Source organism: Hyla sarda, chromosome 4, assembly GCF_029499605.1.
Source record: "Hyla sarda isolate aHylSar1 chromosome 4, aHylSar1.hap1, whole genome shotgun sequence".
Classification (NCBI taxonomy): Eukaryota; Metazoa; Chordata; class Amphibia; order Anura; family Hylidae; genus Hyla; species Hyla sarda.
The window spans coordinates 189,755,581-189,769,137 of NC_079192.1; the positions used below are offsets into that span (position 1 = coordinate 189,755,581).

A 13,557-nucleotide genomic window follows, 5' to 3' on the forward strand; every position below is an offset into this window, starting at 1 on the left:
CTCGCTGCAACTCCTGCCCCTACTCTGCTGCGAACACTGCCTGCGCCTAATGAATTTAGGCCTCTTCCACTCCTCTGTGCACATCCTGGCACTTCTCTGCCTGCTTAAAACTGTATTAGACTACAGAAACAAGGGTACAACTTTGGCTGGCCTTTCACAATAACTAGGCCCAAATCAGTTGTTACAACAAGCGATTCAGCCAGACACGCTGGCCGTGAGCGCCCTCCTGCCCCGTCCTCCTCTGCCGGCGGTGCCGCAGTTCGCATCGCATGATGCGACCGAATGAGAACACCGGGCCATTACTCACCTCCTGCTTCTTCCGCTGTCCCTGGTCGCCGGCGTGTGTGTATCCGCCCTCTAGGGTGCACGCGCGCCGTCTCTCTATGATTTAAATGGCCAGTACGCCCTTAATTGGTTACTGCTGCTCGCTGACACTATAAGTGTCAGCACTTCCTGTTTCCCCTTGCCGGATCTTTGTGCTCATTATCCAAGAGAAAGCGTTCCTGTTCTGTATTGCCTTGCTGTGTTCTGACCTCCTTGCTTCATTCCTGACTATGCTCCTATGCCGCCTGTCCTGACCTTCTGCTTTTCCTGACTAGTTTGCTTCTTTCTTCCAGTGCCACGTGTCACCTCGGCAGCCTGTGTGGACGAGTTGTGCCAGGGGTAGCGACCTGGATGCCACCTGCTGCAGCAAGTCCATCCCGCTTTGCGGCAGTCTCTGGTGAATACCAGCGGCACCTTAGACTCCGTTCCCCGGTGCGGCCCATGCCATCATCCACACAGGTTCGGCAGATTCACTTCTTCAGTGCCGCTTACATTAGTTTTTCAGGAAGAAAAAAAAACCTACACTACGTAGGTGTACGTACAGTTTAAACTTATGAGAGGAGTACTATGCGCTCCACTACAAACTGCATAAGGCTACAGAAACAAGTGGGTAGCTTTGGCCAAAATCAGGAAAAAAAATTACGCACACCACGTAGTCACATTGTGTTTTTCTTTGTGTTTTATTTTATCCCAAAGAAGTCTGAAAGAAATGCTATAGTCTCAGCATGCTGCCATTTTTTTTAACTGCCACTGCGCCAAAAAAACTGAAATAAAAAGAGTGAAAAAACACCAATGGAAAAAATCCCCTAAAAAAATTCAATGCAGTAAATTTGGCATTTTTTGCAACAACAAAAAAACATGAGAAAACACGAGAAGGTTCCTATTCAACGACTGTAAACTGCTTTACACTCCAGTTCTCCCAGTTAATCAATAACATACAGATCTACCTAATACCAGCACATTCCTGTATGCAAAAAGTTGGTCTGGGCTGTATACTACAGCTGACACAAGCAAGAGCTGGGATCCAAGATAACGCTAGTCCCAGCTGTGTAACATCGTAGATGCCGTGGTCAGAATCCACTGAGGGATCCAAGCCACTGTCATGCAATATAACCGTGGCCCCCTAGTCTGCTATATTAATACTGCCGTGACAGCATATAGCAGTACACTGTAATTCAGCAGTATTGTGGTGTATTGTACTAGTATTGACACCTTAAGTGATCAAGTCCCCTAATGTGACACAAAAGTACAGTAAAAAGTTGTTAAAGTTTGTTATTTTTTTCAAGCCAGAATTGCTGTTTTGCTGATCACTTTACCTCCCCCCAAACAAACTGAATTTTTTGGTCAAACCACTTAAAAAGGTTATGGCTCTTGGAAGGCGAGGATGGAAAAACAAAAACCCGGAGGAGATTTATAGTGCTGTAGCCAGCGTTGCCTGGTCTTCCTACCTAGACATAGAGGCAGCAATGACACTCTTATCCTGACCTCCTATTCCGCTCTCATATCCCCTCTGCATATCCATCTTTCTATCCTGTCCTCATAACCCGACCTTATATCCCATCCTCATATCGGACCTTATATCCCATCCTCATATCGGACCTTGTACCCCGTCCTCATATCCTTACTTCATATCTCGGCCTCATATCCGACATTATATCCTGTCCTCATAACCCGACCTTATATCCTCATATTCCCTCCTCATATGTCAACCTTATAATGCCATCACATCCCATCCTCATAACCTGACCACAAACTCCGTCCTCATATACCGACCTCATAACCCAAACGCATGTCCCATCCTCATATACCGACCTCATATCCCGTCCGCATATCCTAACTTCATATCCAGACCTCATATCTCTTCTCTTGTCATCCTGTTCTCATATCCCGACCTCATATCCTGTCCTTAAATCCCATGATCATATTTCATCCTCATATAATGACCTCATATTCCATACTCCTATTACAACCTCATATCTCATCCTTTTATGCCATCCCTCACACTAACTAATCTCTGCACATGCCTTGCTGTACAGTTGGCAGGATGTTTAAAAGTCCCGGGCAATCCCTGCAGCCCAAGAGTAATGTGATCAGTAATGTGATCTCTCCGTTGACCATAGTAACCAATCACAACTCAGCTTTCATTTTACTAGAGCAATATGAGAAATGAAAGCTAAGCTGCGATTGGTTGTTAGGGGCAACAACGAGAATCTTATAAGACAGTTGGTAAATCTCCCCTGTAGATTTACCCCCTTACTAACCGCTGCTTTCAGTCTCATTCCCTTTAGAACAGTTTCGCACAACCTGTGGCTCTCCTGTTGCATGATGGCATTTGCTGTTTTTCAGGAGCTGGAGAGCCACAGGTTTGGATGGAATCTAAGATCCCATAGGTTGCTATGGGCAACTACCCCCTAGGCGTCGCCCTTTTAAGGCCCAGCAGATGACAATATAAGCAGATATATGTGTCAGTGTCTCAGTTCAGTGACCGTCATTACCCCATACAGGTGTTTGCGTCGCCTCATGTGATAGACAGCTGCGATGACCAATCAGCGTGCAGCTTACAGAGCATTGGGCCAATCAGCTACAGGTAAACGCAGTCTTACTCTGGCAGCAGAGCCCGATGGAGCAGTGGCGCTGTGCGGCGTTCTCGGGGCGGTGATCACATAGCTATGTCTATGGCTCCTGAACGGTAATAAGATCTGTCTGGTCCTGTAACGACCAACACTAGGGGTCGCTGTGCTCCGCCATGGATTAAAGCCCCTCACACATGTCTGAGGGTCTCGTGCAAAACAAACCCCCTAAGAAGCTGCGGAGAATCCAGTCATGGCGAGAAGAGCGGCAGTCGGCGAGACCGAGGACGAGTTCTCCTTCGTCAGCCCTGTGGTGAAGTACCTGCTCTTCTTCTTCAACATGCTCTTCTGGGTGAGTGCTGCCATTGTGCCCTGCCTGGGGCACAGGACATGGCTGGAGCCACATTCCAGAGCTACAGGTCCGAGCTGGTATGTGATCCCTGGCTGGGCACGACCACTGGGTAATGCACTGCTGTGTCACTGTGCCCAGGAGGGGTGTGGGCAGTGCCAATGGCCACATACTACTTTTATTATTTACCATGTACCATTCCCTGTGTAGTCTCCATAGTAACTTTTCACTTCATGGAGTTTGCATTATGTTCACACGCAGCAGATTTGTTGCATGCGTTTTACCTGTGACCCAAAAATCCATTCCATATGTGTGAATAGGGATGTAACTGTCCTGGTGTATAGATTTGCATTCACATATATTAGACAGCTGCAGAAACTTAAAACACAGAACCAAATCTGTCTAGAATTCTAACCCAGTGGTCTCCAAACTGTGGCCCTCCAGATGTTGCAAAACTACAACTCCCAGAATGCCCGGACAGCCAACGGCTGTCCGGGCATACTGGGAGTTGTAGTTTTGCAATGTCTGGAGGGCCACAGTTTGGAGACCACTGCTCTAACCCCCTTGAGGACCAGGCCATTTTTAATTTTTTCGTCTTCCCCTTCAAAAAATCCTAACGCTTTCAGTTTTCCACCTACAGACCCATAGGAGAGCTTGTTTTTTGCGCTACCACTTTTACTTTGTAAATAATAATTTCACCACAATCTACGGCAAAAAAAAAAAAAAAAAAATTATATATATATAACTTTTTTTTTTTTTTTTTTTTTGTGGGACAAAATATGAAAAAAACAAACGCCATTTCCGACCCCTATAACTTAATTTTTCTGTATACAGGGATATGTGAGGACGGATTTTTTGCGCCGTGATCTGTAGTTTTTATGGGTAGCATTTTTGTTTTGATGGGACTTTTTGATCGCCTATAACTTTATTTTTCCGTATACAGGGATATGTGAGGACGGATTTTTTGCGCCATGATCTGTAGTTTTTATGGGTAGCATTTTTGTTTTGATGGGACTTTTTGATCGCTTTTTATATATTTTTATTTAGGGTATACAAAGAGACCAAAAATACGCAATTCTGGACTTATTTTTTCCATATACGTTATTGTCCATGCCATTAAAGTAATGTTATATTTTTATAGTTTGGACATTTGAATCGGACCGCGAAGAGGCAGGAAAGAGCCCTCCCACTGTCCCCCTCAGCTGATCAAGACTTTGCGGTTTCACCACGGTGGTCTCACTCACCACCACTGAGCAGCCGAGAAGTTTCTTTTAACTCCTTAACGACGCAGGACGTATATTTACATCCTCCGCCGACTCCCGCGATATACCGCTGGGTCACGCGGTGTCCCCGCGTCATATCGGGTCGGTCCTGGCGGCTATCACTGGCCGGGACCCGCGGCTAATACAGGACATCCCCAATCGCGGTGATGCCCTGTATTAACCCTTCAGACGCGGCGATCAAAGCTGACCACCGTGTCTGAACAGCTTACAGTACACCGGGAGGGCCCTTACCTGCCTCCTCGGTGTCCGATCGGCGAATGACTGCTCCGTGCCTGAGATCCAGGCAGCAGTAGTCCAGCGCCGATAACACTGATCACAGGTGTGTTAATACACGCCAGTGATCAGCATAGGAGATCAGTGTGTGCAGTGTTATAGGTCCCTATGGGACCTATATCACTGCAAAAAAAAAAAAAAGTTAAAAAAGTGTTAATAAAGATCATTTAACCCCTTCCCTAATAAATGTTTAAATCACCACCCTTTTCCCATAAAAAAAAAAATAAAAGTGTAAATAAAAAAAAAAAACATGTGGTATCACCGCGTGGGGAAATGTCTGAACTATAAAAATATATCATTAATTAAACCGCACGGTCAATGGCGTACGCACCAAAAAATTCCAAATCAAAACAAAATCATACCGATAAAAACTTCAGATCACGGCGCAAAAAATGAGCCCTCATACCGCCCTGTACGTGGAAAACTAAAAAAAGTTATAGGGGTCAGAAGAGGACATTTTTAAACGTATACATTTTCCTGCATGTAGTTATGTTTTTTTCCAGAAGTGCGACAAAATCAAACCTATATAAGTAGGGTATCATTTTAACCGTATGGACCTACAGAATAAAGAGAAGGGGTCATTTACCAAAATATGCACTGCGTAGAAACGGAAGCCCCCAAAAGTTACAAAATGGCGTTTTTTCTTCAATTTTGGCGCACAATGATTTATTTTTTCAGTTTTACCGTGAATTTTTGGGTAAAAACTGTCACTGCAAAGTAGAATTGGTGACACAAAAAATAAGCCATAATATGGATTTTTAGGTGGAAAATTGAAAGGGTTATGATTTTTAAAAGGTAAGGAGGAAAAAACAAAAGTGCAAAAACTGAAACCCTGAGTCCTTAAGGGGTTAAACATTTTTGATGCCACAATGAACTTCGATCACGGCATCCAAGGGGATAATGCCGGGCATCACCGCAATTGGTGATGTCTGGCATTTGCCATGGGTCCCGGTGGCAGATCGGAGCACTGGATTGGAGTGCGCAAGGTGAGTATAGTGTAATTTATAGAGTACCTCCAATGTTGTGAGCACTATAATAAAAAATGACTGTAGTGCAGTGCTGTCCTGTTTCGCCTAGTAATTGGCTGAGCGGGCAGGTCCTGCACCAAGCACTAGTCTTTGAAGAAGACAGAATATTAGAGGACTGGAAGGCGGTGAACAGGATCTGCAGGTGCACCTGGGGTAGGTAAGCATGTTTTTTTATAAAGAGGCTGAAATATCCCTTTAAGAGATCAGTAAACAGGTACAATTAGAATATTAATGTCCATTCACGTCAGTAAATTTGTATCCTATAATTAAAATGCGGTTTGCTAACTACAGGCAAAATTATAAAAATATTGGGGGGGGGGGTGGGGGGGGAGATTCATCAAAACCTGTGTAGCGTAAGAGCAGTAGACCATAGCAACCTATCAAAATGAAAGAAGCAATCTGATTGGTTGCTATGGGCAACCTCACTACTCTTCCTATACACAGGTTTTGATCAATCTCTCTCACTGAGCACATAGGACATAGCTCACACAGGTCTGTCCCCGCATGTGTGCCCTCGTAATGACACTCGTATGAATTCCGGAAACAGAAATGTACACATTAGGCTAGGTTCACACCAAAATTCTGCTTAGGAATTTCATCCGGAAATTCATGTGCAGCAGAATTCCATTCATTTCTATGGGAGGGGGTTTAACGGCCGCAACACCCCCTCCAATAGACATGAATGGAGGGGGCGTGGCGTCACGTCCCCCGTTTCAGAAGCCCGGTGGTTTCCGAAACTGCAAACGCAGCTACGCATAGAACGCAGGCTGCTGCAGGGAGATCGCAGAGGGTCCCAGCAGCGCCCCTCCCCCTGTGATCAGACATCTTATCCCCTATCCTTTTGATAGGGGATAAAGGGGTATTCCGGGCAAAAACATCTTAACATAGCTTTTTAAATTGAATTTCGTAGGTTACCATTTAAAAAAAAAATAAGGAATGAAGCAGTCGGGATGGCTGAATTTGTAGGGAACGATTTATTTATTTATTTATATATATATATATATATATATATATATATATATATATATATATATAATTTTTTTTTTTTTTTCATTTGACGGCAGGGAGCTATTATCGGGAGCCGGGCAGGGAACTGATAGCCGGCCAACATTAACATTGCAAACGTGTGACCTATTTATGTGTAATGTATTAATGCGGAGGCATGCTCCGCATCTCTCTCCGCTACCTTCATCCGCAAGTGCAGATAATACTACAACTCAGCATCCACTCACTGTCAGGACATGCTGGGAGTTGTAGTCTAATCTGGACTTGCGGCTGAAGGTAGCAGGGAGCGAAGCAGAGGCGAGCGAGAGGTAAGACTGACAGCCGCAGTCAGGTAGCGGGGATGTAAAGCCCTGTAGCCGCGGGACTGTGGCTCTGTATGGGCGGCTGGAGGGAGCAATGTGGTTAGTCGTCATTTTTTGACAGCGGCTCTATAGAAACCCCTGGAAAGGCTCTAGCATTATCATGTTTATTTTACTGAGAGGCGAGAACACTATCAGATGAAAATCTCTTCTGGCAGTGTAAGTGATACCCATGTAATCACTGAGGGTTTTTTTTTTTTCTTTGCATTGTTTTTGAGTACCTGTTACTTGACATTTGGAATATAACATTTCACCTGCAAATAAAAATGGCAAAGTTGGCATGTTTATCATATTGCTAAAGAATGGTGTTGAATTGTGTCAGTGTTTATTTCCACAGTTTTTTTATTTGCTAGTTTTCTTTTATTAGGCTAGATTCACACAAAAAAATTGTTCAGCAAATCCACAAGAATCTACCAGACAAATTTGCACCAAATGGTTTAGATTTTCCCTGTGGGTTCAAGCAGTTAAAAAAAACTAAACAGAAAAAAAACAGGAAAATCTTTCCTTTTCATAAGTATTATTTGTACATGCTATACAGGCAGCAGGAAATGCGATGCAGCTTCTGCTATGAGCAGACACACAGGGCTACCCTGCCACAGCCCTGTGTTTGCAGTAAGGTTTGGAGGATGTCAATGTGACTGTGACATGCTGGCCCGCCTCCAAACCTTATGGCACATGCAGGGCTGTGGCAGGTAAAATATGCTGCAGAGGTGCTATGTGTAACCCTACCCTTAAAGGAAATGTGTCAGCTTTGTATCATGCACAGAGCTGCAGACATAGGCTAATAGGGAGATAAAGTAAGCCAATCTCTTAGCTGCTGAATGTCTGACCTACCCCTACCTGCTCTGCATGATTGATGTACAGGGCGCAGTGCAAGAAGCCAAACCCTGTACACCAGTCATGCATAGAGGGGTGGAGGGAGGAGGTATGCATTCTGCAGCTCAGCCCAGCCTCTATGACTTATATACATATCTATACATACATATCTATAACTTTGAAAATAGTCATCAACTAAGAGACTGGTATCATTGGTTTTATCAGCTATCTGTCAAGGTCTGCCATTTTTTTTAATTGTCAAAATAAAGGATAAAATTCAGTAATTTTTGGTCTATTGTTTTCAGATGTTTTTCAACTTGTCTTTTTTGCTAAAACAAATGCTATTGTGCAGTTTCAAACCTGCCATTTTGGGTCCAAAAACTATTTAGTTTAAATGGGCACTGTCATGAAAAAAAAATGATATGTTGTAGTACTACAACATATCTCTAATATACTTTAATAAAAAAAAAAAGTGATTTTAAACAAGTTCAAAATCACTTTTAAATTCGGCCACTAAGGGTCGCCCTCCTAGTGGCCGAATGCATTCTGCAGTGACGTCACTACTGGATTTCGACTCATTTCAGCCTGGTAGTGAGTCGAAATCCAGTCACTGCGGTGCTCGCTCCCGCCTGTCAATCAAACAGGCGAGAGCGAGCACGCTGATAGCTGGGGCTTCATGCATTGGCCAGCTCCACTGGCCTTGCGTGCGGGCCCGCCCCCGTTACCCTGTCTGGAGGCAGCTCATTCATCCTCCGGTAAGTCTGCACCACTAGAGGAATGGGGTGGGGGAAGCGGGGTTCGGGGGAGCGCCACCGCTCAGCACTAGAGGCATGGGGGGGGGGAGCGGGGTTTGGGAGAGCGCCGCCCCTGCTGCTCCCGAAGTAGCACTGCTGCGCTGGTTAAACAAAGTTATTGTTTTCACCACAGGGTGCCTCCAGCTGTTTCACCACTACAACTCCCAGAATGCCCTGACAGCCAGCAGATGTCAGGGCAAGCTGGGAGTTGTAGTGGTGAAATAGCTGGAGGCACCCTGTATAGTGAGTTAAGGGCGGAAGTGCCGGCCCCAGCAGGCATCAGTGACGTGGTGCCTGCTGGGGAAGTCTGCCTGGTAGTGAGCACACTACCAGGCAGACAAAAAGGCATTTTAATATAGTAAAAAAAAAAAAAATGTAAAGGCAGGGAGGGGGTTAGGGATAGATGGGCAATAGGCAGGGACAGAAAAAAAAAATGGTGGGAGCTACCCTTTAAGCCATAATCAGTTGATCATTGCACCTACAAACTATAATATCCCAAAAATATGGAAGCAGCACTCCAATGAACAGTGAAATCAAAATCAGTTTAAGGGGTACTGCCGTGCTGACAACTTATCCCCTATCTAAAGGATAGGGGATAAGTTGCCTGATCGCGCGGGGGTCCCGCCGCTGGGGACCCCCGCGATCTCGCACGCAGCACCCTGCTCTCGTCAGGCCCCGGAGCAAACATCCGCTCCGGGCCTGATGACAGGGCCGGTGATCGTGACCTCACAGCTCCGCCCCCGTGTGACGTCACGCTTCGCCCCTCAATGCAAGTCTATGGCAGGGGGCGAGACAGCTGTCTCATTCCCGGCCATAGACTTACATTGAGGGGGCGGAGCGTGACATCATATGGGGGCGCAGCCATGACGTCACGATACTCCGGCCCTGTGATCGGCAGTCATCAGACCCGGAGCGATGTTCGCTCCGTGGCCTGATGAGAGCGGGGTGCTGCGTGCGAGATCGCGGGACCCCCGCGCGATCAGGCAACTTATCCCCTATCCTTTAGATAGGGGATAAGTTGTCAGCACGGTAGTACCCCTTTAACTGTTTTTGATTTCACCTTTCATTGCAGTAATGCTTCCATATTTTTGGGAGCTGGAGCTGTGCACCCATTTGGATCAAGAATCCTTTGTACCACGGTGCTCCTCTACAGTGACTCTTTACAAACTATAATAAGTGGAAGATAATTAGAAGTCATTGACAGAAAAGTAGGCTACAGCATGTAATTCTATTAGTAAATGTGTTCCAATAAGGGAACTGCAGTTTTTTTTTAACCAAAGCCAAAAGTGTATTCAAAAGGAATAGGAAATATAAAGGAAGGACTTATACTTCTCCTTGTCCATTTTTCAAGTAGAATCAGGTGAATCCCTTTTTGACACTTTTCCCAATGAATCCATGAAATAATCAATTATTAAAATAATGGGTAGCTGCAGCCCTAATGGACATATGTCTTTTTTCAACCGTACTAACAATATAACAAAAAAATCCTGTGTGCCTAATGTGGCTAACAACCAACATTTTTTTAATTTCTACTATTGACTTCCATGGGGGAAACCATTGTATAACAAATGTGTATGTAAAACCAAGGCGCAGGGGGTGACAAGCAGACCACAGCCTCAGACTTACCCCTGAAGAGCTCTGTGCCAAGTTGAACTTAATATATGTTTTAACATTTCTGCCTGAAACCATGAATACAATCCAAACCTTGGAGGATTCCAGTTAAGGAAATTTATTTAACATAGTAACATGGTTCATAAGGTTTAAAAAAAGACCAGAGTCCATCAAGTTCAACCTATAACCCTAATGAGTCCCTACTGAGTTGATCCAGAGGAAGGCAAAAAACCCTCATACTAGAGGTAAAAATTAATTCCCGACTCCAAATATGGCAGTCAGAATAAATCCCTGGTTCAACGTTCTGTCCCTATAAATCTAGTATACATAACCGGTGATGTTGTTATTCTCCAAAAATGCATCCAGACCCCTTTTTGAACTCTTTACAGAGTTCCCCATGACCACCTCCTCCGTGAGAGAATTCCACAGTCTCCCTGCTCTTACAGTAAAGAACCCCTGTCTGTGCTGGTGTAGAAACTTCTTTCCTCAAGATGTTGTTATAGATACAGTCCTGGGTATAAATAGATCATGGGAGAGATCTCTGTACTGCCCCCTGATATATTTATACATAGTTATTAGGTCTCCCCTAAGCCTTCTTTTTTCTAAACTAAATAACCCTAATTCTGATCATCTTTCTGGGTACTGTAGTCCTCCCATTCCCATATTACTCTGGTTGCCCATCTTTGAACCCTCTCCAGCTCCACTATATCTTTCTTGTACACTGGTGCCCAGTACTGTACACAGTATTCTATGTGTGGTCTGACTAGTGATTTGTACAGTGGTAGAATTATTTCCTTGTCGTGGGCATCTATGCCCCTATTGATGCACCCCATGATTTTATTAGCCTTGGCAGCAGCTGCACAACACTGGTCACTACAGCTAAATTTACTGTTAACTAAGACTCCTAAGTCCTTTTCCATGTCGGTCGTCCCAAGTGTTCTCGCATTTAATACATAATCCCAGCCCGGATTTTTCCTCCCCATGTGCATAACCTTACATTTATCAGTGTTGAACCTCATCTGCCACTTCCCAGCCCAAACCTCAAACCTATCCAGATCCATTTGTAACAGTGCACTGTCCTCTATAGTGTTTACCGCTTTACAGAGTTTAGTATCATCTGCATAGATTGCTACTTTACTATTCAGCCCCTCTACAAGGTCATTAATAAGTATATTAAATAGAACAGGACCCAAGACGGACCCCTGTGGTACCCCCCCACTAGTAACAGTCATCCAATCAGGAGAAGTACCAGTAATAACCATACTGTTTCCTATTACTTATCCAGTTACTTACCCACTTACACACATTCTCACCCAGCCCCATCCTTCTCATTTTATGCACCAACCTTTTATGTGGCACCGTATCAAATGCTTTGGAAAAATCCAGATCTAAGACATCCAGCGATTGCCCCTGGTCCAGTCTGGAGCTCACCTCCTCATAAAAGCTGATCGTTAGTTTGACAGGACCGATCCCTCATAAAACCATGCTGATATGGGGTCATACATTTATTTTTATCAAGATACTCCAAAATAACATCTCTTAGAAAACCCTCAAACAATTTACATACAATGGAGGTTAAACTAACAGGTCTATAATTCCCGGGGTCACCTTTTTTACCCCTTTTAAAATATTGGCACCACATTTGCCAGTCCTGGGGAACAGTCCCTGTTACTATAGAGTCCCTGAATATTAAAAATAGCTGTCTGTCTATTACATTACTTCATTCCTTTAGAACACGGGGGTGAATGCCATCTGGACCGGATGATTTGTCTATTTAGATTTTTTGTAGGCGGCGCTGTACTTCTTCCTGGGTTAGACACGTGACCTGTACTGGGGAGGTTACCTTATCACACTGTATTTCACCTGGCATTTCATTTTTCTCAGTGAATACAGTGGAGAAGAATTTGTTTAATATATTTGCTTTTTCCTGATCCCTGTTTATAATTTCTTCCTCATCATTTTTTAAAGGGCCAACACACATTTTTTACCTTTTTGCTATATATAGCGTTAAAAACACATTTTGGGGTTAGTTTTACTCTCTTTGGCAATGAGCCTTTCTGTTTCTATTTTTGCGGATTTTATCAGTTTTTTACGTATTTTACATTTTTCTCTATAGCTTTTTAATGCTTCTTCACTGCCGTCCTGTTTTAGTAATTTTAAATGCTTTATTTTTGTCATCTATTGCCCCCTTAACATTTTTATTCATCCATATTGGTTTTCTTTTATTGCTGACGCTTTTATTCCCATAAGGTGTATATGCCTCCCGGTGGCCTTTTACACTTAGCTCAGTGTTTTTCTACCAGGGTGCCTCCAGCTGTTGTGAAACTACTACTCCCAGCATGCCCGGACAGCCTTTGGCTATTCAGACATGCTGAGAGTTGTAGTTTTGCAACAACTGGAGGCCCCCTGGTTGGGAAACACTGATTTTTAGTATTTGTCTTTATCTGCTCTGGCCGGCCCCCGCCACGGGAGCCGACCAGAGCAGTTAATCTCATGTTTTCCCAGCGGCCGTATCGCTATATCGCAAAAAGCAAAAATCGCGATTTGATTGCTTTTGCGATATATCGTGCAGCCCGGCCGGCAGTTCTGCAATTCTACCCCGAGCGTGACTCGGGATTACCGCTCCTGGCAGGGAAAATTAACCCCGAGTCACGCTCGGGATAACCGCTGAGGAGGTTAAAGTGTAAAAATTAAAGTTAAAAAAAAAGTTTAAAAAAAAGAAAAAAAAATTTGAAAAACACCCTCCCCCAATAAAAATGCAAATTGTCCTATTTTCCCTATTTCACCCCCAAAAAGTGTAAAAATAAATACAAAATTGTATACATATGATATCACCACGTGCGTAAATATCCCAACTATTAAAATAAAATGTTAATGATACCGTACAGTGAATGGCGTGAGCATAAAAAAAAAAAATAATAAATAAGTCTAAAATAGCTGCCTTTTTATAACATTTTATTCCCCAAAAAATTTATAAAAAATGTATTAAAAGTTTTATATAAGCAAATATGGTATTAATAAAAAGTACAGATCACGGCGCAAAAAATGAGCCCTCATAACACCGCTTATACGGAAAAATGAAAAAGTTATAGGTCTTCAATAGGGGGATTTTAAACGTACTAATTTGGTTAAACAGTTTGCGATT

The 13,557-nt window shown here is 43.8% G+C and overlaps 1 protein-coding gene across 1 annotated transcript in view; it reads left to right on the forward strand.

Moving 5' to 3' along the window:
• The first annotated feature begins 2,910 nt into the window (after positions 1–2,910).
• TSPAN33 (tetraspanin 33) overlaps positions 2,911–13,557 on the forward strand; it is a 71,876-nt gene continuing 61,229 nt past the window's right edge. The window contains exon 1 of the mRNA XM_056573128.1: positions 2,911–3,246. Coding sequence (XP_056429103.1) covers positions 3,148–3,246 — 99 coding nt within the window. The 5' untranslated portion in view covers positions 2,911–3,147. The remainder of the gene's footprint in view (positions 3,247–13,557) is intronic.